At 32.2% G+C, this 27,086-nt stretch overlaps 2 protein-coding genes across 2 annotated transcripts in view; one reads left to right on the plus strand and one right to left on the minus strand.

Annotated features, from left to right (window-relative positions):
• The window catches only part of LOC139515300 (fibrocystin-L-like), a 48,361-nt gene extending 47,126 nt beyond the window's left edge, over window positions 1–1,235 (plus strand). Inside the window, exon 56 of the mRNA XM_071304871.1 lies at window positions 134–1,235. Coding sequence (XP_071160972.1) covers window positions 134–276 — 143 coding nt within the window. The 3' untranslated portion in view covers window positions 277–1,235. The remainder of the gene's footprint in view (window positions 1–133) is intronic.
• Window positions 1,236–4,509: 3,274 nt separating this feature from the next.
• LOC139493649 (transketolase-like protein 2) lies at window positions 4,510–26,947 on the minus strand. Its single transcript, XM_071282038.1, has 12 exons — window positions 26,746–26,947; window positions 17,069–17,186; window positions 16,135–16,248; window positions 15,739–15,836; window positions 15,075–15,266; window positions 13,111–13,238; window positions 12,324–12,520; window positions 11,571–11,684; window positions 10,744–10,951; window positions 10,187–10,401; window positions 8,654–8,870; window positions 4,510–5,907 (listed from the first exon to the last, which is right to left on the minus strand). Exons 1-12 carry the CDS (start codon window positions 26,850–26,852, stop codon window positions 5,735–5,737), a joined length of 1,881 nt encoding a protein of 626 aa, XP_071138139.1. The 5' UTR covers window positions 26,853–26,947; the 3' UTR covers window positions 4,510–5,734.
• Window positions 26,948–27,086: the final 139 nt, after the last annotated feature.

Consider the following 27,086-nt stretch of genomic DNA (forward strand, 5'->3'; position numbering starts at 1 on the left):
ATATTTTTCCATAAATGTTTGTGTTTAAGGAGCAAAATATTATTTTACAATTCCAATGATGTAAAACTTGTAAAATTGTTCTTTATTTGATACAGTTGACTTTTGTCTAACTTCTGATTTTATTGTCTTTCAGATACAGAAGAATATGGTACCAAGTACCATGGAAATAGTGATATAGATGATATTCTATTTAGAGAGCGTACCTTCATGAGTATTACCAATGCTCCAGTGGCCACTTCAATCAAAGAATCATACCCATACCCAACCAAAAACTAGAAATACAGATAGAACAAGAAATGGAAAAATGTAACTTCAATAGACTAGAATATTTTTGTAAATCTTTTAATAGTGCTGGAGATTCAAATACATGTACATGGTATGGTCAGGTTGTTGTCTCTTTGGCACATTCCCCATTTCCATTTTCAATTTTACAGTAATTATTAAACAAACAAAAAATGTAACATATGTTCTTTTAAATTTTTTAAAGATTTATTTTCTGACGACACTTCTGTACTGTATTGTAATTATTGTAAATTACAACCTTTCTACAATCAGTATTAGTATTAGATGTTTTTCTGCAATTTGTATGAAACTTAATCCAGCAAAGAAGTTCAGGAATTTAGCTTGTTTTACTACAGCAAGAATATATTCTTAACTTTCCAATACATACACATACTCATTAAATTGCAATATAAATGTTTTATATTTTTTAACTTATTTTGTAATATTTTTTTAGATTTTATATATTTTATACTTGACAATGCACAAAACTACTTCTCAATACACTTTCATATATGTCTCTATCCTTGTAAAAAACATAATTTGCAATATCAATTTTTATTGTCTTTTTACAAGATTCTAATTGAAACAAGCCTTACCAATGATAATTTATTTTGTAAATTTCACAATAATTAGTGGCTGCAGAGAAAAAAAAGAAAGTCAATAGCAACTTATTTCAAGATAACAAATAATTCTGGCCAGTACTCTAGTTTTGAATCCCATAATATAAATCTTTGATATTTATTCTGTTACCCTTACATATATCAACTTATTCCCTCCTGTCTTTACCTAGAAATGTTGAGAAGTAATTGTGCAAATATCTGTGATATTTTGTTAGTCGTCCGTGATATATATTTTATTCTAACCTATCTGTGATAGGCATTTTATTGCAATCTATCTGTGATAGATCTTCCTTTGTTTTCTGTTATCTTTTTATAAATAAAGCATTTTCTTTATTCTTTTTTTATGATACAGTCTAATAAAATATTTGGCCATGAAATTTGGGTCAAAAGTCTAATTTCTATGATTAGAAAGATCATATCATACTGAATGTGTGTACTACTGGTAAGTTGATTGGACTTCAACTTCTTAGAATAAAGGGCTGCGCTTTAGCGCATGATACGCCCGTTGCTCTTTTAACTTGTCTTTTATGCTTTAAATGAATTTATATGATCAACTAGAAATATATATACAAATCAAAAGGGATGTTACATTAATATATTCACCAAAGTTTCATAAAATCCCCCTTTTTTTAAGTATAAAAATTCATTACTTAAGAAAACGTAAAATCTAAAATTTATAAAAATGGAAAGGGAGCTTATGTCAATAGATATAAACAATTTATCAAAGTTGCATAAAATTTTGTGAAAGTGTTAGTTATTGTCCCAAAATTGGAAAATCATCCCTTTTTTAAGCATAAAAATTCATAACACAGAAATGTAAAATCTGAAATTTATAAAAATTGAAAGGGAGCTTACATCAATAGATATAAACAATTCACCAAAGTTTCATGGACATTGGTGAAAGCCTTTTTGAGTTATTGTCCGAAGTGTTGAAAATCCCCCTTTTTTTATGAATAAAGCCCCACAAATCCAAAACTTAAAATCTGAAATTTATAAAAATTGAAAAGGAGCTTACATCAATAGATATAAACAATTCACCAAAGTTTCATGGACATTGGTAAAAGCCTTTTTGAGTTATTGTCTGAAGTGTTGAAAATCCCCCTTTTTTATGAATAAAGCCCCATAAATCCAAAACTTAAAATCTGAAATTTATTAAAATTGAAAGGGAGCTTACATCAATAGATATAAACAATTCACCAAAGTTTCATGGACATTGGTGAAAGCCTTTTTGAGTTATTGTCCAAAGTGTTGAAAACCCCCCCCTTTTTTATGAATAAAGCCCCATAAATCCAAAACTTAAAATCTGAAATTTATAAAAATTGAAAGGGAGCTTTCATCAATAGATATAAACAATTCACCAAAGTTTCATGGACATTGGTGAAAGCCTTTTTGAGTTATTGTCCGAAGTGTTGAAAATCCCCCCTTTTTTATGAATAAAGCACCATAAATCCAAAACTTAAAATCTGAAATAAAAAAAAAACGAAAGGGAGCTTAGGTCAATAAATATAAACAATTCACTTAAGTTTCATGGAAATTGGTGAAAGTGTTTTTGAGTTATTGTCCGAAGTGTGGACGGACAGACGGACGGACGGACAACAGTATACCATAATATGTCCCGTCTAAAAGACGACGGGCGTATAAAAACTATCTTGTCCAAAAACCTAAAGCCTAAGTGTACAGAAATATGGATAAAAGGGCACACATACCGCAAAACATAATGCCTCTAGGTGGTGCATAAATTCAGTTCATAAAGCGTGTGACTGTATGGATACCTCAATATCAATGAACAAAACAGCACTCTTTTCTACAGGAAATGATCATTTTAGCCTATTCAGACTAAAGGTCTAAGCATCACTGGATGAGTCTTATGTAGACTAAACACATGTCTGGCATATTAAATTATAAGCCTAGTACCTTTGATAACTATTGTCATCAAAGCCTTTGACTAAATAGTGTTGACATTGCTGGAATATCACAAGTTATTAATTATTATGCTAGATGAGCAATTCTAGTGGTCCATCAATCCTAGCATAGATAATATCAAGTTTGTTTAATTTATCTATAATCAATGTTAAGATACATGAAGACCTTTTTCTCTATACTTGACTGGCATTGACTAAGTCAAAATGCAAGACTAATTATAAAAAAAGATGTGGTATGGTTGCCAATAAGACAACTTTTCACAAGAGACCAAATGACACAGAAATTAACAGTTATAGGTCACCATACAGCCTTCCACAATGTGTAAAGCCCATACTGCATAGTCCATTATAAAATGCCCTGAAATAACAAATGTAAAACAATTCAAATAAGAAAACAAACAGCCTAATTTATGTACAAAACAATACACTAAAAAACAGATATATAACACCGCAACAAACGACACCCATCGAATTGCAGGCTCCTGACTTGGGACAGGGCACTAAACCAATCCCTAATCCTTGGACAGAGGTGCAACAGCATAATTCAAGTACTGTACAAAACAAGGCATTCTGTGAGTATTGCATGGCAATACATAGACAGCTACCGGTTAAAAATTCATTGTAATGGAATGAAATTCTTATTTGATCTATAATGTCATTGTGTAAACTGAATAAGAATATCAAGTCAAAATCTTCAAGCATGACAAAAAAAAAAATATTGAAAGCTGATCATTTAAGTGAATTTTTTATGTCCAAAGACCATAACTCTGCACAAAATCTGCAGACTGGAACAAAATTCCAACTTGATTTGTAACTTGTCATGATAAAACTATATACCAATTATCAAATCAATATTTTAAAGACTGACAAACAAACCTTCCACTAATTTCTTCAAACAATTTACCAAAGAAAAGGGGGGGAAAAATACATGTTAACGGGCACCCACCACTCCCTATACCCAACAGATGGTGTAACAATACGGCATAAGAGCAAACTAAAAAAGTCAGGTGAAAAAGAATTTACTCATCAAATGGGTACTAATAGAAATACATCTAACAAAAACACAGAGTGGATGTGGCTGGATAGGACTTATGTTTTTGGTTGCAGCACCCATTTTTTAAAGTTTGTGAATAGGTTAGTTTAATGTTTGGTATCCAGTTGATCTATTTCTTGTCATGGTGTAAACTTAATAACAAATATCAAGTCAATATCTTCAAGCATGACAAAAAAAGTGTTAAAACTGATTATTAGAGTGAATTTTGTAAGTCCAAGGACCACAAAATCATCAGAACAGAACAAAATTCAAACTTGAACTGAAACTTGTCATGATAAAACTATATACCAATTATAAGATGAATATCTTCCAGAATGACAAAAAAAGTAAAGAAAACTGATTATTTTAGTTAATTACCTAAGTCAAAAGACCATAACTCTGCAAAAATTATCAGGTTGGAACAAAATTCAAACTTTAATCTGTAACTTGTCATGATAAAACATTAAGACAGTACACCAAATATCAAATAAGTATCTTCAATAATGAAGAAAAACTGTGGAAAACTACTTTGCTGAAGTGACTGATGAACAGACAGAGTGCAAACCTATAGTCCCCTTTGACCTCGGTGTTAGGGGACAAACAATACTAAAGCACATAGTGACATCATAGAAGATTAAAAACAGCTAACAAATTATGAACAATATTTTATTATATCAAATGTAACCACAGATTTACATTAACAGGGTTATAAAAACAACTAACATATTGTTAACAGTTAGCTGTTTAGCACTTTAAATTATAAGAAATATGTTATATGCAAACTATATCGGTTGCTGTCATTTTTCCATACATACTCAATTTTTTATAGATATAAATTTTCATTTTTTTTTTCATCTATCACATTTTTTTTTCACAAATCATATTTGCAACAGATACTCATAAAGAAAGAAAAAAGAGAAATTAACCTTTATTTCTCCAGATATTTCTTTCTAAAGCTTAATGAAATTTCAATTCACATCTGATAAGATGTTTCAATGATAGTGTTTCAATCAGCCAATACAAGTATCAATTATTCAAAACCTGATTTTAATTAGTTGTGTAAAACTAATGATAAAAGTCTATCACATAGAATAAATATGTTTAAGTTTTGTTTACAGCAGTTGTAAGGAAAAATGAAAGCTACCATATACATTTCACAGATTACTATACTTTAACATAGCACTTAATAGATCAGAATCATTATAATTCACATTTATATATCCTAAATGAAAAAATGGCCATGGTTGTATCAATACGATATGAATAATAATACTTACATCAAAAGAGGGTAAATATTGTCTATTTAAAGAAGCTAGCAAAAAATAGGCAGTTTAATAGCTTATAATTTTACAATTGGCCGTTTCAGAATCTAAAGCATCATGGGTAATTTCATTGTTCGTACCCCAAAGTGAAAATAACGTTACGTCATTGGTTGAATTTCCATTGTTTATAAAGTTTTAAACCAATCAAAACGCTTTGGTGTACGCTTTTGAAAATATTACCCAGGATGCATTAGATTCTGAAACGGCGAATTGCGATTAGAGAATGCAAATTTTTATCTTGTTACAATATTACTACAACTCTATAGTCTCCTGATTATGTTTAACTCATTTACTACAATACTAAATTACTTTTTCATGATAATAATTCAAACATTCATCTTTTACAAAACAAAGACCATCTGTAATAATAAAAATAGAATTTTTACATATCAAAATATAAATTATTCAAAAACAGAAATATCAAATTTTACTCACTGTATTTTTTTTAACCAATAATAATTATCTAATTCTCTATTAGAATTCATCAAAAACATAAATTTCTTAAAAAATGTGATGACACAATTAGAAATGTAAGGTCACTAAAAACACCAAGATCTATGCAGACAAAATCTGATTGACAGCTTTAACAATACAGTTAGCACTGATTCCAAAACGCTCAATTAACTCTGCTGACTTGCCACTACGGGGAATATCCTGTACAGCTAACTTTTTGACAGTGATGTCACGACATTCACTGACAGCTGAGCATACTGCTTCACCAAGACCACCTATAAAGTAAACAACAATAATATTATTTATATAAAAAAGATGCATCTAAAACTTTTGTTTTGATTATACCATCTACCTACAGATCGAATGCAACAAACATGCTTCATTTTAGTAAATTCTTAATGTCTTAGTTAATTCTTATGAAACATCTTAGTAAATTCTTATGCTACGTCTTAGTAAATTCTTATGCTACATCTTAGTTAATTCTTATGCTACGTCTTATGAAATTCTTATGCTACGTCTTATGAAATTCTTATGCTACGTCTTAGTAAATTCTTATGCTACGTCTTAGTAAATTCTTATGCTACATCTTAGTAAATTCTTATGCTACGTCTTAAGTAAATTCTTATGCTACGTCTTAGTTAATTCTTATGCTACGTCTTATGAAATTTTTATGCTACGTCTTAGTAAATTCTTATGCTACATCTTAGTAAATTCTTATGCTACGTCTTAGTTAATTCTTATGCAACATCTTCGTAAAGTCTTATGCTACATCTAAGTAAAGTCTTATGCTACGTCTAAGTTAATTCTTATGCTACGTCTTAGTAAATTCTTATGCTACGTCTTAGTTAATTTAAATGCTACGTCTTATGAAATTCTTATGCTACGTCTTAGTTAATTTAAATGCTAGGTCTTAGTAAATTCTTATGCTACGTCTTAGTAAATTCTTATGCTACGTCTTAGTTAATTCTTATGCTACGTCTTATGAAATTCTTATGCTACGTCTTAGTAAATTCTTATGCTACGTCAAAGTTAATTCTTATGCTACGTCTTAGTAAATTCTTATGCTACATCTTAGTAAAGTCTTATGCTATGTCTTAGTTAATTCTTATGCTACATCTTAGTAATTTTTTTTAGGTCAAATCCAAGTCATGCACAGTAGCTTTAGAAAGATATTGTGGTGGAATTTATTGGTCTTGGAAAATGTGTTGTACAGAAAATAATATTTATCTCCTTAACTTAAGTATTGTAAGCATCAATACAAGCTTTCGAATTTGCTCCCTGAAGTCAATGACCAAATGAAGGAACAAACAAAACTAGATATCATTGAGATGGGAGCCATCTCTGTGGGCCCTGCTGTGAATAATGTGTGGTCAAATTTTTTTATCTTTACTATAGGAAATGAGATTGTCTATTGAAACCAAAGTTTTTGACATTAAACTTTGACCTAGGAAATTGTACATACATTATAACACACCCTCTGGTGTTACTTAATATACATGTCAAGTATGAACTTTGAAATCATAATGGTTCTCAAGATAAAGAGCAGACACGATCTTTATCATAAGTCATGGGGTTTTCTACTGAGAAAAAAAAGATTTGACCTCGACCTTTGACCTAGGAAGTTGTACATACTTTATGACACACCCTCTGGTGATGGTTATTATACGTGTCAAATATAAACTTTGAAATCATAAGGGTTCTCTAGATTTGGATCAGACACAACTTGTTATGAACGGACAGACTGATCACTGTGTGTAGGGTGACCCGCCGTTCAGCTAATGCATTTCTTCAGATGGCATCTCTTGATCTTGAAGAAGTAGAGGTGTCAAGTAAATTATAACAAAACAGAAGTATGAAAATAAATGTTTGGTGCTTATACTTCTCATCTACACTGTACTTGTATGTAGCAAGACCTGTCACACCATAATTACTTTATATAGCATGTTGTGTGTGTCAACTGTTACCATGACAACAGAGACATTTACTGTCTGATTCCCTCCAGGATTGGAATCAGTCAACTTGCAGTTTGTAAGAATGTATTTATGCTCATGATATGAAAAAGCAGACCTTTTTGAATTGGGGAAACTTTTATTCTAATTCTCCTCTACAATTTTTGTCAAAACTAGATAGCATTCAGATGGGAACTCTCTCTGTGGGCTCTGCTGTGAATAATATGTAGTAAAAAATGTATCTTTACAATAGAACATGGGGTAGTCATTTGAAATCAAAGTTTTTTACCATGACCTTTGACCTAGTAAGTTGTATATAAATTATGACACACCCTTTGTTGTTGGTTTATATACTTGTTGAGTATAAACTTTGAAATCCTAACGGTTCTCAAGATATAGAGTGGACACGATCTTTACCATAGGACATGGGGTTGTCAACTGAAACCAAAGTTTTTGACCTTGAACAATGACCTAGAAGGTTGTTCATAAATTATAACACACCGTCTGGTGTTGGTTAATATACATGTCAAGTATAAACTTTAAAATCGTTACATTTCTCAAGGTATAGAGCAGACACAATCTTTACCATAGAACATGAGGTTGTCAACTGAAACAAGTTTTTGACCTTGACCTTTGACCTAGGAAGTTTTACATACATTATGACACACCCTCTGGTGTTGGTAAATATACTTGTCAAGTATTAACTTTGAAATCTGAATGGTTCTCTAGATATAAAGTGGACACAATTTGGTATAGACAGACTGACTGATCACTGTGTGCCAATCAACCTAATTATTTGTGAATGATCAGTTTTAATAATTTAAGGCTCACATCCATTTTTCAAGTGTTTAGAACAAACAAACAAAAAACAAATCTGAGTAACAGGCTCATGTATCTAAAAGAATACCCAACTGAATTTCTCCATCCAAGCCTTTAAGACATTTGTATTTTGTAGAACACTAGAATTAGTGATTCACATATACCCACAAAATAAAAAATAATAGCAATGAATCCAAATTACACAGTACATCATTTACTCAAAAAACATTACCAATACTAAGTTATATCTTACCAAATGGATAATGATCCTCTACAGTGATGATCTTTCCACCTGTTGCTCTAGCACACTTGATAATAAGTTCAGCATCTATAGGTTTCACTGTAAATGGATCAACGACTCTGATGTTAATACCATCAATAGCCAGCTTATCTGCAGCTTTCATGGCCTCTTCCAATGTAACACAACAACCAATCACAGTTACTGCATCATTGGCACTCTCTCGTACTATCTGATAACAATAAATTTCAATATAGTTTAGATACAAAATGAGACTATATACAACTGTATCATCAAAAGAGTCCATGTTTTTACATGTACCTGGTCATCATATTTCATAATATTGCTCAAATTCAAACTTCACAATAACAAAAAATAATCTGCAAGACATAAAGCAACCACTGTCAGCCTTTTAGAGAATATAGTTCATTTTGTACATAAAATATCAATAGCATGTATTTTGGTACCACTCTTTTCATTATAATTTAATTTATTTTAAAGTTTAATTTGTCAGACAAAAACTCATTTGAAAACCCACACATAATTCACATAACCTGATAAATGTACATACAGGCAAACAGTTCTTTTTAACCCTTTCAACGCTATACACGGCATATGCCGCGATGACATACGCCGTCCGCCACTGCTGTTTGCGGCATATGCCGCGATGACAACAGATTTTTCATAAGGACTCTTAAACCATTCGGTTTTCATTCGGGTCCTCTGTAATTTTTCCTTGTATGAATCGAGGATATGCAAGGTCTCATTTGCGCTTGAAATCCCGGCAATTTTTATTGTAAAATCATGAAGTAGAAGGAAAATTGAAGGAAAATAAAAACAAATATTTTGACAAATGCAAATGGCGGAAATCGGAAACGAAGCTGTAAATATGGAAATATTTCAGCATTTCTATGGCGAAACTGATGACAAGGATTAGTTAAAAGGTTTCTTGTTATCTCAATGTGTTTATTACATTCAATTCGTGTGGGAAATATGATTTGATCGATCATTACGAGACGTAGAAAAAGGGGGGAAAACAGAGGTTGACTGAAAAATTTGAGGACGGAGCCACTGATTTGGGCCATGATTACATAATATGTTGTGTATGGTGCAATACGCTACGGAATCGAGCAATTGATGTCTTCTTTATTATATGACAGATAAAAAAACAAAATAGATGAAGACGAAAAGTAGTTTTTATTCAAAATTCAACACAAATGTAACAAATTACACCTTTTACCTGTTAATTACCTGAAAATGCAGGTAACCTGATAAAATTTTACTGAAATAACTGCCTAACATTACAGTTCATACTCTCCTGAGCACTTTTCATGCAATAACTTTTTCTGTATCTCTTATAATAAAAAAGATACAGCAGTCTGAAAAGGAATATACTGTTCTAATGAATGAACACAAAAAAAATGCAGCAGCAGCAGCCATTTTTCTATTTTTTTGTGTAGCGTTGAAAGGGTTAATAATAACATATGTTTACCCAAAGTGATCACACCATCATAAGTCCATTGAAGTTGTTAGAAGTATACTACTCACCTTTCCTTTGCCTACAGCAAATGGTTCTTCATTATCATACAAAACTGCAGAGTTTGGTCTACTAGTTCTGATAAATGTAACACCTTTTGTGTTGGCAGCCAGTTCTACAGCCCTCTCACAGGACACAGCATCACTAGGATAGAATACTGTGGAGCCTGGGATACTTCTAAACATGGATATGTCTTCTAATGCCATCTGAGATGGACCATCTTCACCTGGAACCAGTCAAATTACAAATGTATGTTGATGTGGTTTAAAGCTTATATCACTTATACACAATATCAAAAGTGTTACAAAGGCTTCTAAATTTATTTTGACAAATGTTGTAACAATCTGCAAATTTCCTTTTTTCCCCCTCAAGAATCTGTTAAGATCACAGATGTGGTTTCTCTTGGACATAAACTGATAAAAGTACATTACAAAGTGATTTTGCTAGTTATAATAACATGATTATCTATGTTAACTTCTAATTAAATATAGGATGAGTTCCTTAAAATCGTTTCAGACAAAAATCAAGGTGTTTTTATTTTAATGTTATCATTTTAAATTAATCTTACCAATAGAGACACCAGCATGTGATCCTACAAAATTGACATTGGTTTGAGATATGGCTCCCATTCTGATTTGATCAAACCCTCTACTCAAGAAACAGGCAAATGTGCTGACAAAAACAACAGCTCTGTCACGACAGGCAACTCCTATACCAGTTCCTATTAGATTTTGTTCAGCGATAAAACATTCAATAAATCGATCTGGGAATGCTTCCTGTTATAGAAAAAAATAAAATAAAATATAAAGTGTTTTCTCTAACATCAAATAATTACCACCCACCATGCCTTAATTTATTCCTATCAAATAGGGGCGGTTTCATTTAAACATATAAGATACTGAGGGTTTCAAAGTTAAGGATACTCACGGCCAAAATTAATACATTTAGTATAGCCAGAACTTCAACATATAAGATAGTCCCAATTTATTCATATAAGATACCCTGGACTTTCAACATGTATGATACAGATGATCTAAACACACATATAATTTCTAGAGCTTAAACTGAGTCGATACCTAAGATTTTAAAAGCATTCAAAAAATAAAGGTATGGCACCCATGGAACTGGAGATAAATTACTTAGAATTCATTAATATTCGTTGGATACTAATTTTCGAGAATTTCATTGGAACAGGGAAACCACGAATTTAAATGTTTAATGAATTACAAATTTCCTAAAGGAATGTATGCAGACTTTGCCAAAATCATGAAATAAAATATCAATGAATATGCAAGATTACCTCAATCCACGAAAATTGATACCAACGAAAATAAATGAATCCACAGTAAAAGAATCAATTCAAAATTGGAGTTTGTATTGACATTATAAATTTACCTTGAATTTGATGGAGAAAGTTGAGTTCTTGACATCCCCATCCATTGCCACTACACGGTCATTATTTTTTCCTATTTTGACTAAAGCTGTGCCATAGGCTGCTCTGGTGGCTACCTAAAATAAACCAGATAAAAATGTCAATTAATTCACCCTTTTTCATTGGATATTTGAATAAAGGAAAAAGGTTAATTTATATAGACAAAAAATTTATTGTATACGTGTACCAAGTTTCCGTGTTAGTTAATATTCAAACGGTGTCATGCAAATTATTGAGCTGAAAATTTTTCACACAACATTAGTAACCTTAAAATGCTAAGTAAATGGTATATGTGTTATGAAGCAACTCTATAAAATTTCCTTCCAATTATATTTGAAATTGCACAAAATTTGGGGTAAACAAATTTGCATTGTTTAAAAGTGTAAAAGTCCTGGTTTTAAAAAGGGAAATGCTTAAAAACAATCTAATCAAATAAGGGACAAGTTTATGACCTAAAATAATTTAGGCAATTTTCAACAATCGAAATCATCCCCTGTGGTAGAAATGGGAAATTCCTTTGTTTTGCCATTTGACTGAAAACAAATCTAACAAAAGAATGAAATATGTTTTGCACATAACATATGGTTTCAACAGATTCTGTATGTTCTACACAAAACTCATTACAACTGCTAATGCACATAACCTTTTGTAAGGATGAGACAAACACATAATACAAAAACAATAGTGAAAGTGAGAAAAGTAGCAAGCAAACTTACTGTTTGACCTTTCTTGTAATTTGGAGGTTCAGATAAAGCCACATTTTTAATACTGACTGCTGGGGCATCATCTACAATAGCAGCAGGTTTTAGTCCATGAGGTCCTTGGTTGGACATGTTATCTTTAATAGCTTTAAGGGCATTAGCTGACTCTTTACCTAGAGCCTTTCCATGCCAATTCATCTGATCTTCAATACCTGAAAAATTAAATTTAGTCATTTGAACATGTTTTACACATAAGATTTTTAGCTAACCTTAATTTTTTTTCAATTAAATAATTAACAGATATATTTAAGGGCTATAACCCCTGTAAGGAGTCTTCTGACAATTTTGGTCAAACAGGTAGAAGGGTAGAGCTTGATATTTCTAACATTTAGTATCAACAGATATTATATAACAACTAACAAAATGACAAACTGACAAACTGAACAAGGTATTAGTCATAGAGAACTTACATTTCCTGGAGGGGAGTTTAATGCCCCTTTCAACTACTAACTTTGAACTATCTTAGTGGACTAAAACTAATTATCTCCCCTTCCAGAGAAAAAAATATCCCAAAATAAACAAGTATTTTTGAAAAAGCTTCAAACAGTATCCTGATAATCAATACAAATCAGTACTGATTGTAGTAATTGAGATAAAATAATTGTTGTAATTTATCTTCAATACTATCTATATGTAATTGGCACTTAAGCACAAAGTCCTATTTTTAACATCTTGGCACTAAGCAGCCTCTAACTTGATTTATTCTCCTTTTTTAATATTTTCAATATAATGTCAAACTTACCTGGAATACCTTTGCCTTTAAATGTTTTAGCCACAAGACAGGTAGGACGACCAGTTACTGTAGAAGCATCATGGAAAGCTTTACACAGAGACTCAACATCATGTCCATCAACAATATAAGTGTTAAATCTGTTCAAATCAAAAACATTTCAATATCATTATCTCCGTCAACAATAAAGGTGTTAAATCCGATCAAATCAAAAACATTTCAATATCATTATCAACTGGTTATACTATAAATTACAAGATGATTATGTTTTTCCAGATATTTGTATCAATAAAGTGACTAAACAATTAATCAAAAACTCTCTTTGAACAGCCCTGAAAAAAATTCAGTTAGTAATTGTAACCATGTGCTCCACAGAGCAGCTTTATACGACCGCAGAAGTCGAACCCTGAACATTTAGGGCAAATATGGACACAACATTCATGCTTGAATTTGGATTGCGATAAAAATTTTAACATAATATGAGTTTCTGACACAAAACAAATGTCAAGATCTCACAAAGCTATTGCGCAGTATTGTACACTTTATAAAGATTTCTTCTTTTAACTTGTCAAAAATTTGAAATTTGAGAAAAATTGAAAACAACTACCAACCCCCTTTTTTTGCAATTAGTCTAAAACCTGACATTTTTTTATACATATTATACAAGTAGTTTAAAAATCAATCCCAACCTTCCTAGAAAAATGCTTGTTTTGGCCCCTTTTTGGCCCTTAATTCCTAGACTATTTGCCCAATAACCCCTTAAAACAAATCCCTTCTACTTATGGTAAAAAACATTGTGGTACAATTTCAGAACAATTGAAATACTAATACACAACTTTTTATCCTGAAACTAGATAAATGCTGTTTTTAGCCGCTTTCAGTCCCTAATTCCTAATCCTTTAGGATCATAACCCCTAAAATCAATCCCAACCTTCCTTTAGTAGTATTGAACCTTCTTGTAAAGACAAGTTATTGTCTGTAAACTAGAAAAAATGCTTCTTTTTGGCCCTTTTTTGGCCCCTTATTCCTACATATTCAGGAAAATCAACCCCAAACTGAATCCCAGCCTTCCCTGTGTTACATGGAAACTTGTGGAACAATGTCAGAGCGATCCATACAGTTACACACAAGTTATTGTCTTGAAACTAGAAAAATGCTTGTTTTGGACCCTTTTTGGTCCTGAATTCCTAGACTATTTGCCCAATAACCCCTTAAAATGAATCCCAACCTTCTACTTATGATAATAAACATTATACATTTTCAGAACAATTGACATACTAATACACAACTTTTGTCCTGAAACTAGATAAATTCTGTTTTTGACCCCTTTGGGCCCCTTATTCCTAAACCTTTAGGACCATAACCCCCAAAATCAATCCCAAGCTTCCTTTTGTGGTTATAAACATTGTGTTAAAATTTTATTGATTTCTTTTAAGGTAGTTCGCTTCTCAGTTTCAAAGTAATTATCTTTTCAAAACACTAGTTTATATTGATAGGGGATTAATAAAGGAATCCAAAGAGCAAAACAAATATATAGGTCACTGTGCTTGTGTTCGAAATATACCCCGGTAAGCCATTGAAATTTTGGCGGGAAAATATAATTCTCTCTTGACTTTTCATAGCTTTATCATTGACAAGTTTAAGGTGTCAAAAACTATTAAAAAGTAATTAAAATGTTATAAGACTTTTACAGATGACTTATCATTATACATGTAAAAGATTTACAAAAAGAAAAATGGGGGTCACAGGGCAATTTTTTTTAAGGCAGAGGATTCCGAAAATCTGACAAAAAACCCCAAAACATGACAAGCCAGCTTCCTTAACTTGTTCAAAAGTTATTATCAGGAAACAATCCGTCTTCAGTTGACGCTGATGACGTGATACCAATATATACAACCAAAAATTTTTTAATTTTTGCGGTCGTATAAAAAAGTTATTTAAATGAAATAGTTCCCAAATAAGCTGAAATAATTTACCCAAAAGCTTCAGCTCTTGCTTTGTAGGTTGTAACTTCATGCTGAAGGCTTGTTGGATCACTCTGACCAAGTCGATTGACATCAAAGATAGCCACAAGATTGTCCAGTTTATAATAACTAGCAAATGCCATGGCTTCCCACACAGATCCTTCAGCACTCTCTCCATCTCCCATCAAACAAAACACACGGTAACTGAAAACAACAGTAATTAAAACATTACATATTATGGCAAACGATCAAAATATTTGATTGAGCAAAAATTGTTACAGTGCAAGATCAAAACAGTCAAAATAAAACCTAGGAATTTAAAAGTATTCCATACATAATAGTGAGGGTCAAATAAGGACCAATCAAGTAGATAGTAGGCTGCATTAAGTATCCCATACTGTTTTGTTTTGTTAGAAACATGTAATGTTGATGAAGGTCATAGAAAAAAACAAAAAACTAAAATATATAAAGAGCCATTTTACAATTTTTCATATAAATATGAACTCTAGATAAAAACCCAGTCTTTTTTTCTATCTGTTGGTTTACCATGCACCCATTATATAAAGCTTTCTCTTTAATTCTTTTTGATAAAATCATCAAAGTATAATTCGAAAATATAAATGACCTGCTTTAACTTTTCATTTGTTAACGTTTAAAATATACTGGCTATGTGTACCTTGCTTTGTCTATATACTTTCCCATGTAAGCCATACCAACAGCACAACTTAATCCCTGACCCAGTGATCCTGTGGCTACATCAACAAAGTTCAACCTCTGAAATCATTTGAACAGCAACATTAATTTTACACAAATTAAAGTAATTTTGTTATCAATGTGATTTGCTTGGATATTTTACAATTTATTCCTTTGCAAACATATGACCCTTACAAAACTTTTCGGCTGTCATACTTCATGCATTATCCACAACAGTGCATATAGTTGCTTGTGCAATACTTAATACCAGTAAATCAAATTCAACAAAAGCAATACTTTTCAAACATGAGATGATATGACCCTTACAAAAAATTTTCAGCTGTCATACATTCCTCCACAATAACTATATAAAACTTACAGGTGTTGGATGTCCCTCAAGATCATTGTCTAATTTACGTAAGTTCAGAAGCTCTGCTGTTGGGAATAGTCCTGCCTCAGCCCAAGCTGCATACAGGATTGGAGCTGCATGACCCTATAAAAATTACATAAACTTACACAATAATTTTAGAACATAGGAATTGTAAGTTGCACTGTGTTAATACAGCTGTTTCATAAACCACACCTCTCTTGGGGGAGATATATAATATTCATAGATATTTAGTTTTGTGTATTTGGTTCCCAGATATGATCTCTATGTTTCATCTAATAGACAAATAACTTGGGAATGTTACCAGTATAAATGCACAAGGTATGTGGTGAAATTGAATTGAATTGAATTCACAGTAAGAAATTAAAGTGAAGGGAAAGGTATTGCAGAATTTGAGTATAAGTTTAAACTCTAAAAACAAGTTTGAGGCATATAAATGCACAGCTCTGATTTGTTTGACCTTTGAATAAAAGAGTGAATATCAACTTTCCGTTCTAGGATATAATTTTAAATGAAACTTCATAGTAAAAGTTGGGAGTTTAAGCAGTAAAGGGTGTTCCTGTTTTGTCTGTATTTACAGAAATGCAACCTTTAACATCACTGGACACTCATACCTCCACCTAATATAATTCTCCAGAATTACAGGTGAACCATGAAATTTCACATGTAATTTTTTTTTTATCCAGTAAATTTCTTTCCCACGAAAGTAAATGAATCCACAGTAGTTCAAGATATATGAACTTGATCAACAATGGCGTTTTCTTATCATGTAATTTATTTTTATGAAACAATATTTAATAGAGAACTTGTTTTTTTATATCTATGATTATAGAGTCATATTTACTTTAAAAGAAATCAGATCTATTTAAATACATTTCATATTTGTTATTTATAAGGTACTAACATGCAATGTTATAACACTAACCTTTGACAAAATAAACCTGTCATTAGAAGCACCTCGTGGTTCAGCAATGGTGTATCTCATAGTATTGAAAAACAATACAGACATTATCTCTGCCATAGAACAACATGATGTTGGATGTCTAAAATAAATAAACTTATGAAGTTATGAAACATGTCCTTACATCTGACATTCTAATGTGCCATGTTGCTTCTTGCATCTATAGGTAAATGACAAAAGACAAAGGTCATATGAAGTTCTTAGGAACCACCACTGAATAAACAATGAGTTTAATTTGTTTGATCTTTTGATTTTGCCATTTGATTAGGGACTTAGGGTTTTGAATTTTCTTTCTGATTTTACTTTTTATTACTTTTCTGGTCCTTTATCAGCATGATAAGTATAGTTCATTTCAACAACATCGATCTGTAAAATTGGCAGTGACAAAATTCTTAGGTGTTGATCCTTCATTGAAGAAATAATGTAATCAAAATGATAGAGGTCCTTTTTCAAATACTTCTATCTAGCAATAGTTGCTGACTTAATCAGTTGACACATGGATCATTGTTCAATTCGAAAGAAAAAACACCCTACAGTGAATTCATCATCTTAGCATCAAAATACAGAAGAAAAGTTCGATATCAGTATAATAAATTGCTTTGCTAAGTGCAGCCTGATACGACCGCTGAGATCAAACCTTGAACAGTTGGGGCAAATTTGGACACAATATTCAAGCTTGATACTATCTGAATTTGGATTGTGATAAAAAATTTGACATAATGTAGGTTTCTGACACACACAAAAAAATGTTGTCAAAGATCTTACAAATCTATTGTGCAATACTGTGCAATTGAAAGTTTCTTCTTTTCTTCTTGAAACTTTTCAAAGTTTTGAAAAAAAATATGAACCCCTTAAAAAATGGAAACCCCCACCCCACCCAAAAAAACCCAACACTTTTTGAATCCCTCCTTGGAGCAATTACCCCCAAACTCAATCCAATCATTTGTAGTATGGAACCTTGTAGTAAAATTTCAAAGAGATCCATTCACTTAAACACAAGTTATTGTCTGGAAACTACAAAAATACTTGTTTTTGGCCCCTTTTTCACCCTTAATTCCTAATCTGTTGGCACCATAACCCCCACAATGAACCCCAAACTTCTACCTGTGATATTCAACATTGTGGTACTATTTCAGAGCAATCAAAATACTTACACACAAGTTATTATCCTGAAACTAGAAAATTGCTTGTTTTGGGCCCTTTGTGGGCCCCTAATTCCTTAACGGTTGGGACCATCATCCCCAAAATCAGTCACTTCCTTTTGTGGTGTTGAACCTTCTTAAAAAATTTCATAGAGATCCATTCACTTAAACTAAAGTTATTGTCCGGAAAACCAAATGTGTCTTCAGACGACGACATCACAGTATTCATACCATTATACAATCCAATTTTTTTTTTTACGGTCGTATAAAAATGAATGAATGTGAGGCCAAAATAAAAAGATTGTATGTTTGCCCAAACGCGACTGACCCAAAATAAACCCGCCGACTCAAATTCTTTTTTTGACGTTTTTTGGAATTTATTTTGGGTCCGCTTTGTCATCGTACAAAACTTAATGTTTGTCGTCTTTACGTTTGAAAGTAATTGTGAATAAGATTCAAAGAAAGCGTATAAGAGACGCAGTTAATTGATATTCGATGTTCTCTGTTTTTATCTTCTGATTTAACGAACATAAAGTAGTAAAACAAGTGAAGTGGCACAGTTTTTTTACGCTGTAGTTGTTTGTACTACCAAACCCTTACCTATATGCTCAATGTTAATTTCATCGTGTTATCGAATATCTGATAAGAATATTCAGGTAGATTTGTTCAAAACCATGTGCAATCGAATATTTTCAATGTTATTCTGACAGGAAATGGATCCGGAAGTTGCGAATTTACAATCTTGCAAGAAGATTTTGTTTTTACTGAATAAAAAGGAATTATTTCTTGACAAATTGTTGTCTTTAATTATAATCTTCCTTTATCATGTAAATTAGATGCCCTTTTATTCAAATAGTTCAAATTTACAAGTCTCATAATTAGACAGTCAGTACGTTGCTGTTTGGGAGAATTTGATAAAACTGTAATGGCTCACAGAATCAGAAATATAATCTTAACTGAATGTAACTCCTTCTGAATAATTTATTGCAAAATTGATATAAATATAAATCCCTTTTGACAAGAGAAATCTGACTTTTGTCAGAAATATTTTTTCACATGTGCAAAAGTAAAAACATGTTATGGACGCCATATTGGATTTTTATACAATTTGTGAGGAAGCCCCTAGAACCATGACCTAAAAATAAAGTCTTCAGAAAACGTTAACTTTGTGCAATTACATTTTATCAATAATGATTATTTTCAAAAATTTAAACTTGATTATTTAAAGAAATAAAATTATAACAAATACGTTTTTAGTTTGGAGATTCTACAGACCATGCTTTGATCTATTTATAGCCAAATTAGTTTACCTGTGTGATAATGTAAAATATAAATTTGTTTTCAAAACATAAAAAAGACACAAACTAAGGATGGTAGATAATAATTCATATAAATATTTTAGGACATTTAATCTATTTTAATAGAAATAGGATTTAAAAACTGCAAACAAATTTAATCATTACATAATCAGCTGATATTTTTTTTACACAAACATAGTGTTGATGGAACTGTTGAAAATCATAAAAATATAGTATATACCAATACACATAATTAACAGCGCCTGGTGATGTTTGATAGCCTGACCGGTTTCGGTCCATAAAGGACCTTCATCAGAGGCAGAATGGTGGATTAATGTTTGCACCCTATTTATATAGATATGGTAACCGGCGGTTGAGTTAACCAGCGGTTGAGTCAACCGGCGGTTGCGTTAACCGGCGGTTGCGTTGACCGGCGGTTGAGTTAACCGGTGGTTGAGTTAACCGGCGGTTGAGTTAACCGGTGGTTGAGTTAACCGGCGGTTGAGTTAACCGGCGGTTGAGTCAACCGGCGGTTGAGTTAACCGGCGGTTGCGTTGACCGGCGGTTGAGTTAACCGGTGGTTGAGTTAACCGGCGGTTGAGTTAACCGGTGGTTGAGTTAACCGGCGGTTGAGTTAGGCGGCGGTTGAGTTAACCGGCGGTTGAGTTAACCAGCGGTTGAGTTTACCGGCGGTTGAGTTTACCGGCGGTTGAGTTTACCGGCGGTTGAGTTAACCGGTGAAAAATCCCAGTGGGATTTTCCATGGTTACAATTATCTATATTTAGCTAATGTTCCTGTTACAGTAAACTTTTTGACATGTTACGGTAAACATTTTTACACTATATGGTAAACATGTGACCTGATGATATAACCATATTTGGGCTTTAGCATTGGATAAAGGGTGTTTTAATAATTTAAGAAGTACATAGTAATCATTTAGTCTTGATCTTTGGCTTATGATCCACCTTAATATCAAGTCTTGGAATAGTATTTCATGGTAGTTATGTGATCTTAATATTTGGCTTATGATACACCTAAATATCAAGTCTTGAAATAGTACTTCCTAGTAGTCATGCAGTCTTGACCTCAGGCTTATGATACACCTGTATATCAAGTCTTGAAATAGTAATTCATGGTAGTCATGCAGTCTTGATCTTTGGCTTATGATACACCTAAATATCAAGTCTAATAATAGTATTTCATGGTAGTCATGCAGTCTTGACGTTTTAGCTTGTGATACACCAAAACATCAAGTCAAAACTATTACCCCCCCCCCCCTAACCAAACAAAATTTGGTTTAGGGGGGGGGGGGGGGGTTCTTATTGAGAATGCTTCATTTAAGCCTTTAGTACTCCTTTCAAGATCAAAGGTAGATGAATATTAATCCTCAGTGTTAAAAAGTTTTCAACACCTTAAGTTTGTAATGTAGGTATTACATATATACATCAATTTCAGGTAATCGCTAGGCTTACGCTTAGAGCTCCTATGCCAGTGAAAAATCAATAGGCAATATAGGAAAGGTGTACTGACATAAGTAGTCTCTAAACACATTAGCTCCATGGAGCTTTCGTTAGTAGAAGCCATATTAACTATGTGTATCAGTGAGAAAAATGTAAAAGCATAAAAATATAGTATATACCAATACACATAATTAACAGCGCCTGGTGATGTTTGATAGCCTGACCGGTTTCGGTCCATAAAGGACCTTCATCAGAGGCAGAATGGTGGATTAATGTTTGCACCCTATTTATATAGATATGGTAACCGGCGGTTGAGTTAACCGGCGGTTGTGTTAACCGGCGGTTGCGTTGACCGGCGGTTGAGTTAACCGGTGGTTGAGTTAACCGGCGGTTGAGTTAGTCCTCTTTTTCTATCAAATGCAATGAAACAGTAAAAAATAATGCTTTACATCAAGTTTCCCCTTGGAACATGTACTAAATGGCCTATCTCTATTATTTATTATATCTTTAGTTTTGATACAATTGAGGTTTGAAAAATTCGTACAAAAATGGCTACAGAAGGGTACATAAACCTTAATATTTTCATGCAAATTCGGATAAAAAAAAAAATAAAAAAAATTTGCCTACCTACCTACCCATACCCAGTCATTATGGGTCGGGTTTGGGCAAACTGAAATATTTTTAATTGTGGCCTGATATGATTGCCAGTTAGACAACTTTCTATCTGAGTTCAAATGAAGTAGGAAACAATTATACACCAACAAAAAATATAATAGGGTATAACTAAGTTGCTTTGATTACCATAATCATATTTGAATATTTATATGCTTTATAATAAAAATAAGAATAAGAAGATTTGGTATGATTATGAGACAACTTTTCACCTTAGAACAAAGAACCAGGATGTATTTAAAACAACTTGCTGTAAACTATCACATGTATAGTTTGAAAATCACAAAAATAAACTACTGCTTTTGTATTTTCAACCATTCATTTCAAATATAAGGCTTCGTGGTAAAAATGTCCTACAGGTCAATATAAAAGATCGAGATTGTTTCTAAACCAATTAATTAGGAACAAAGAACATTTAACCTTTTAATTTTAAACTTGTCCCAGGAAAAAAAAAAAAGAAGAAAAAGAAGAAAAATAGCGAAGATGCCATATTACAGGTATAAAATTTTCAGTGATTTTCCATCAACGGGGTATACATCTATTCATACAGGTTCTACTATCACTTTTATTAATGCTGAGTCATGCACAATGTTATGACATTAATGATCATCAACATTAATTCGTTCAAATAGAATCGGTCAGTCGGCAATTATCTTTGAAGAAATGTGCATACAACAACTTGGGCACAATTTGCGATGTTTACCGTAGTTTCATGGAAGAAACGTAATGACAGAAAGTTGGAAAACCATTATAAACTCGTTGAAGACATTGTTTTACTTGTTTTCTGTAAAATAAACAGAAAATTCAGACGTATTTGTCATTGACTGCCTTCATTTTTGATACGAAAATAACAAAATCGGCTGCCATATTGTGATCATATTTACATCATATTTACGTACTGTTTATAATCCTCCAAAGAAGGAGCACACCCGAATAAAGAAAGATAACTCAATCTTATTTTTTCCTAGCATTGAGTAACCCATTTACATATTCTAAAATGTGTCTCCATACTTCTTGCTTAAGAATATATATGTTTAGGTATTTATTTTGAGTTATGGGAAAAGTTAAAGAGGGTCTTAGTAGCAGTGTTGGTAGGGTGCCTTGGTCATCTTTTTCTGTATTCTTTATTTTTGATACTATTTTTCACTGTTGCTTTATATCCTAAAATTGTGAATTTACTGAGCACAGCTGTTTTGTGCTGTATTGCCATCAAGCACAGCAGGGGTAGAAAGGTGAAACTGGTAAAATGTGGTAGACCATTGAAACAGTATGAAACAGATCTCCTTTCAAAACATACTGCATATAAAGTTCAACTGTGCCAAGCAATGATAAAAAAACTTGTGTGACAAGCTGCTTGACAAGTTTTTCAGCCTTAAAAGTAGAAAGATAGAGTTCTATATGGGCTAAAGATGTTGTTCTTGTAAAACCTGTGATTCAACGAATAAACACAAATGTTTGATTAACATCTTTTATTAAAATATGCCCTTTTCATATTATCATATCGCGCGTTAAATGCCCTTTTTCAGGATTGGCACCCTGCCCTTTTGAAAACCTAGCTGGAACACTGCACAAGCAGGAAAATTCCTCTTATAAAGACATCCTTTAACTTATAGATTTACGGCTAAATCCTGTTAGCCTATTTGTTTGTAAAATCAACGAAACTATTGTAAGACTTAAATGTGGTTTTTAAATTGAACAACTTATTTTTAAATTATCTAGAACATTAAGTAGAAGAAGCATTGAGACAGCAAAATATTATTCGATCACAGTTAAATTTTTGTTTCATATCAACTTTTTCTTCCTTTTTGTCAATAGATAAAAAAAAAATAGAATCTCCTAATATTTTCCTTGCATGCTAATATTAACAGCATACATGTAGGTCTTTTTTCTAGTTCAGAATACAACAAAAAATGTTTATGATAAAAAAAAAAAATCTAAAAAGCAATTTTTTTTAATTACATTTTATGGCTTCCCTATCATGTTTACCTATTGCTATAACTATAAGGGAAGTAAAAGTCATTTTTTTAACAATAGAAATAAAAACTTGAACAAAATTGAGACTTGTATTACCTAGGTGAAAGCATGTTTTTGATCTATTCTGAGTTTAATATAAACATAATTAATTTCACCTTAAAAGGGGGTTATGGCAAAACATGTTCATAATTATCTTTTACAAATACCATTATGGTTTAAATACATATATATACACTGCATTTGCAGTTAACATAAAAATTCATGGGAATTCTGTCAAAAAAGTGTTTGATCAGGAGCAGTTTTTAATTTAAACTTCCTTTTGTATTAAAGATCATGAAACAAAATTAAAAAGTGAGCTATCTAAATTTAAGTTCATGTTAGTCACGCTTCTTACGTATATTTTTAAATTTTAAAAAAATCTTTAATTTAACCCAAGTTTTTGACCTGTTTAAAATTTTAAATTGTCAGATAGTGAAATCCATTTTTCAGAATTGAAAATAAATACACAAATGATGCTTGATTTTACCATTGGCAATCTTGATCATTGAAGCGATTGATTGAACATTGTATTTGAATTCAGGCAAATGTCTTACTGACTCCCATTTTAAGTTTACTTTCAGTCAGATAAAATGGTCCAGTCAGTTATAAAAAGCCATCGCTTTTGAAAAAATCTATGTAACAAAAAACTCCATGAGACAAAAGGTAAATAAAACTATGTTTTTATTTTATTTTCTTCATAAAAAATTTTGTTTAAGCATTTGAACAGGCGATTTCCGTCTTTTGAAACGGCGACATTCCGCCGGGTTCTTAATGAAAACCCTGTTAAACTAAAGTTACATGTATTGTCCAGAAACCAAATGTCTTCGGACGACAACAACAACGATGACTTGTAGCATTTTCAATCTAAAAATTCTTTTGAGGTCATATAAAAACTGAAAAATCTCCTAAATATTACCAATTTAGTGGCAGCAACCCAACAATGGGTTATTGATTCATCTGAGAATTTCAGGGCTGATACATGAAGATCTTGACCTATTGAACAAACTTACTCCTTTTCAGAATTTGACCCCTAGGTTCTATTTTTAGCCATGGCAGCCATTTTTGTTGACTGATGAAAACTTCAGATAAAATTTATAAACAAGATACTCTAAGGAACATTCAATTAAAATGTTGAAGGTATTTTGCCCAGTAGTTTCAGAGAAGATTTCTTAAATAGTTAAGGACAATGAAGATAGACACCAAGTGATGGCATAGGCTCACATGGGGCCTGAATTGCTGAAGTGAGCTGTTTAGCCTAAGAAAAAACATACCAGAATGCTTTTAAAACTAGATGTGTCAAAGCGACATGAATGGCCCCGTCCCAAAAAGTTGAAAAATCTGCAATTTCAATAAAAACACATGTGGACACAAACATCAGCTCAAAATCTGGAGGGGAATAGAGAAAAAATCTGTATAACTGTGATTTTCATTAATTTATCAAAGTTCAAAAGCCTGTAATTTCAGCGAAAAAAAGCGGAGCAGAACGAAACTTAAGCTTGATCTATAACTCATCATGGTTAACTCACATACCAAAAATCAGCCCAATATCTGAAGGCGTTTAGAAAAAAAGTCAGTATAACTGTGATTATCCACAATTTTGGCAAAAATTAGTGGAGCAGAACAAAACTTAAACTTGATCTGTAACTAATCATGGTTAACTCACATACCAAAAATCAGCCCAATATCTAAAAGCGTTTAGAAAAAAAAGTCTTTATAACTGTGATTTTCAACAATTTCTCAAAGTCCAAAGCCCGTAATTTCGGCAAAAATAAGTGGAGCGGAACGAAACTTAAACTTGATCTGTAACTCATCATGGTTAACTCACCTACCAAAAATCAGCCCAATATCGGAAGGCGTTTAGAAAAAAACTCTGTATAATGGTTTGTTGCGGAATGACGGAATTACGGAAGGAAAGACGGAGAGAATTTCGGACAAGGGTAAAACTATATGGCACCGACAACTTCGATGCGGGGCCATAAAAAGAAATTCCCCACAAAAATTGTAGATGGACATCTGTACCATTACTAAAGTAGGGGACCTAAAAGACTTTTGGTAGACATGATCACAGGATTGCCAGTTTTAGATAATGAACTAGAGGCTCTAACATGTCTAAAAAGCCTGTGTCGCTCACCTTGGTCTATGTGCATATTCAACAAAGGACACTCTGCAACAATGTAGACTAGAATAGAATTCGTGACAAAAATCATTTAGTCTGTTTAGTTTTTGCTTAAAAAAAAACAAAGGGGAAAAAAAATCCTTATTTAAAGGGGCACTTACAACGAGCAAAATAGAATATCTAAATAGGATTTATTTTGTTCAATCATTAATGAAAGTGAAAGAATGGAATAATAATTTGCTTTTAGCAGCAAGTATAGTTCAATTTTGACAAAATATGCTAAGAAACATTGAAGATTAATTATTCACTTGCAAGTGAATAATAAGACCTCATTTAATCTGTATTTATGTGAACTTCAATTTAATCCCTTAGCCTTGAAAGTTGCCCTTATGTTCTATTTTTAGCCTTATCGGCCATCTTTGTTAGCAGACACATTTATAAACTAGATACCTCATGGATGATGGTGAAATTTGGCTGATTAGTTTCAGATATTTTATATAAAAGTTAACAATGACGGATAAAGGAAGTGATAAGGAAAGCTGAGTTGGCAAGGTGAGCTAAAAACGGTTACCAGTTGATTAAAGTATGAATTGGCAAAGAGAATTGCAAATATTTTGGTTTTCCATCTTGGCATTTTCTATGCAGACTTTTAATTCAGAATTTCAGTGCCAGTTGTTAGTCTAACATCTGAACATCAGAACTTTGTCATTCGATATCATCAAAATTATTTAATTTTGATTAAAAGGAAGGCTAGGAATATAGTACATTTATTAAAGTTTGACATTTCGAATAAAGAGCAGACAATGACAAACTTTTGTAATGTCGATATATATAAAGCGGCTGTGAAATAATTTTTCGGCCAGACCTGGGAACAGTAGTCAGTATATGTTCCTGGCCAGACGAAGTACTAAAACTTTCCATTTACAAGGTTTATCTTACCCTGAGTTACTTGCGTCAGTTGATTCAATGCTATGAATCCTTAATTTATTTGCAACATCTTTCAATTTCTGGAGAGTTTCTCTGTTTATTTTGTGAAATTCACTCATTTTTCCTGGATGCTAACACAGTCCGTAGTCGTCAGATTTCCACGCTCAACTGTATGGCCTTGACCCAAAGCCGGTAAACTGGTTTAGTGCAACTTTGTGTACTGCTTAGGATGAACCAATTAAGGACAAGGAACCAATCAAGATGTATGTCTGGTTTCCAGTTCAATAATTTATCTTTGTAACCTTTAATAATACAATTTAAAATCCAGGTGAAAGAGATACTAACGTTCTGTA

This window comes from Mytilus edulis, chromosome 1, assembly GCF_963676685.1.
Source record: "Mytilus edulis chromosome 1, xbMytEdul2.2, whole genome shotgun sequence".
NCBI classification, from domain to species: domain Eukaryota; kingdom Metazoa; phylum Mollusca; class Bivalvia; order Mytilida; family Mytilidae; genus Mytilus; species Mytilus edulis.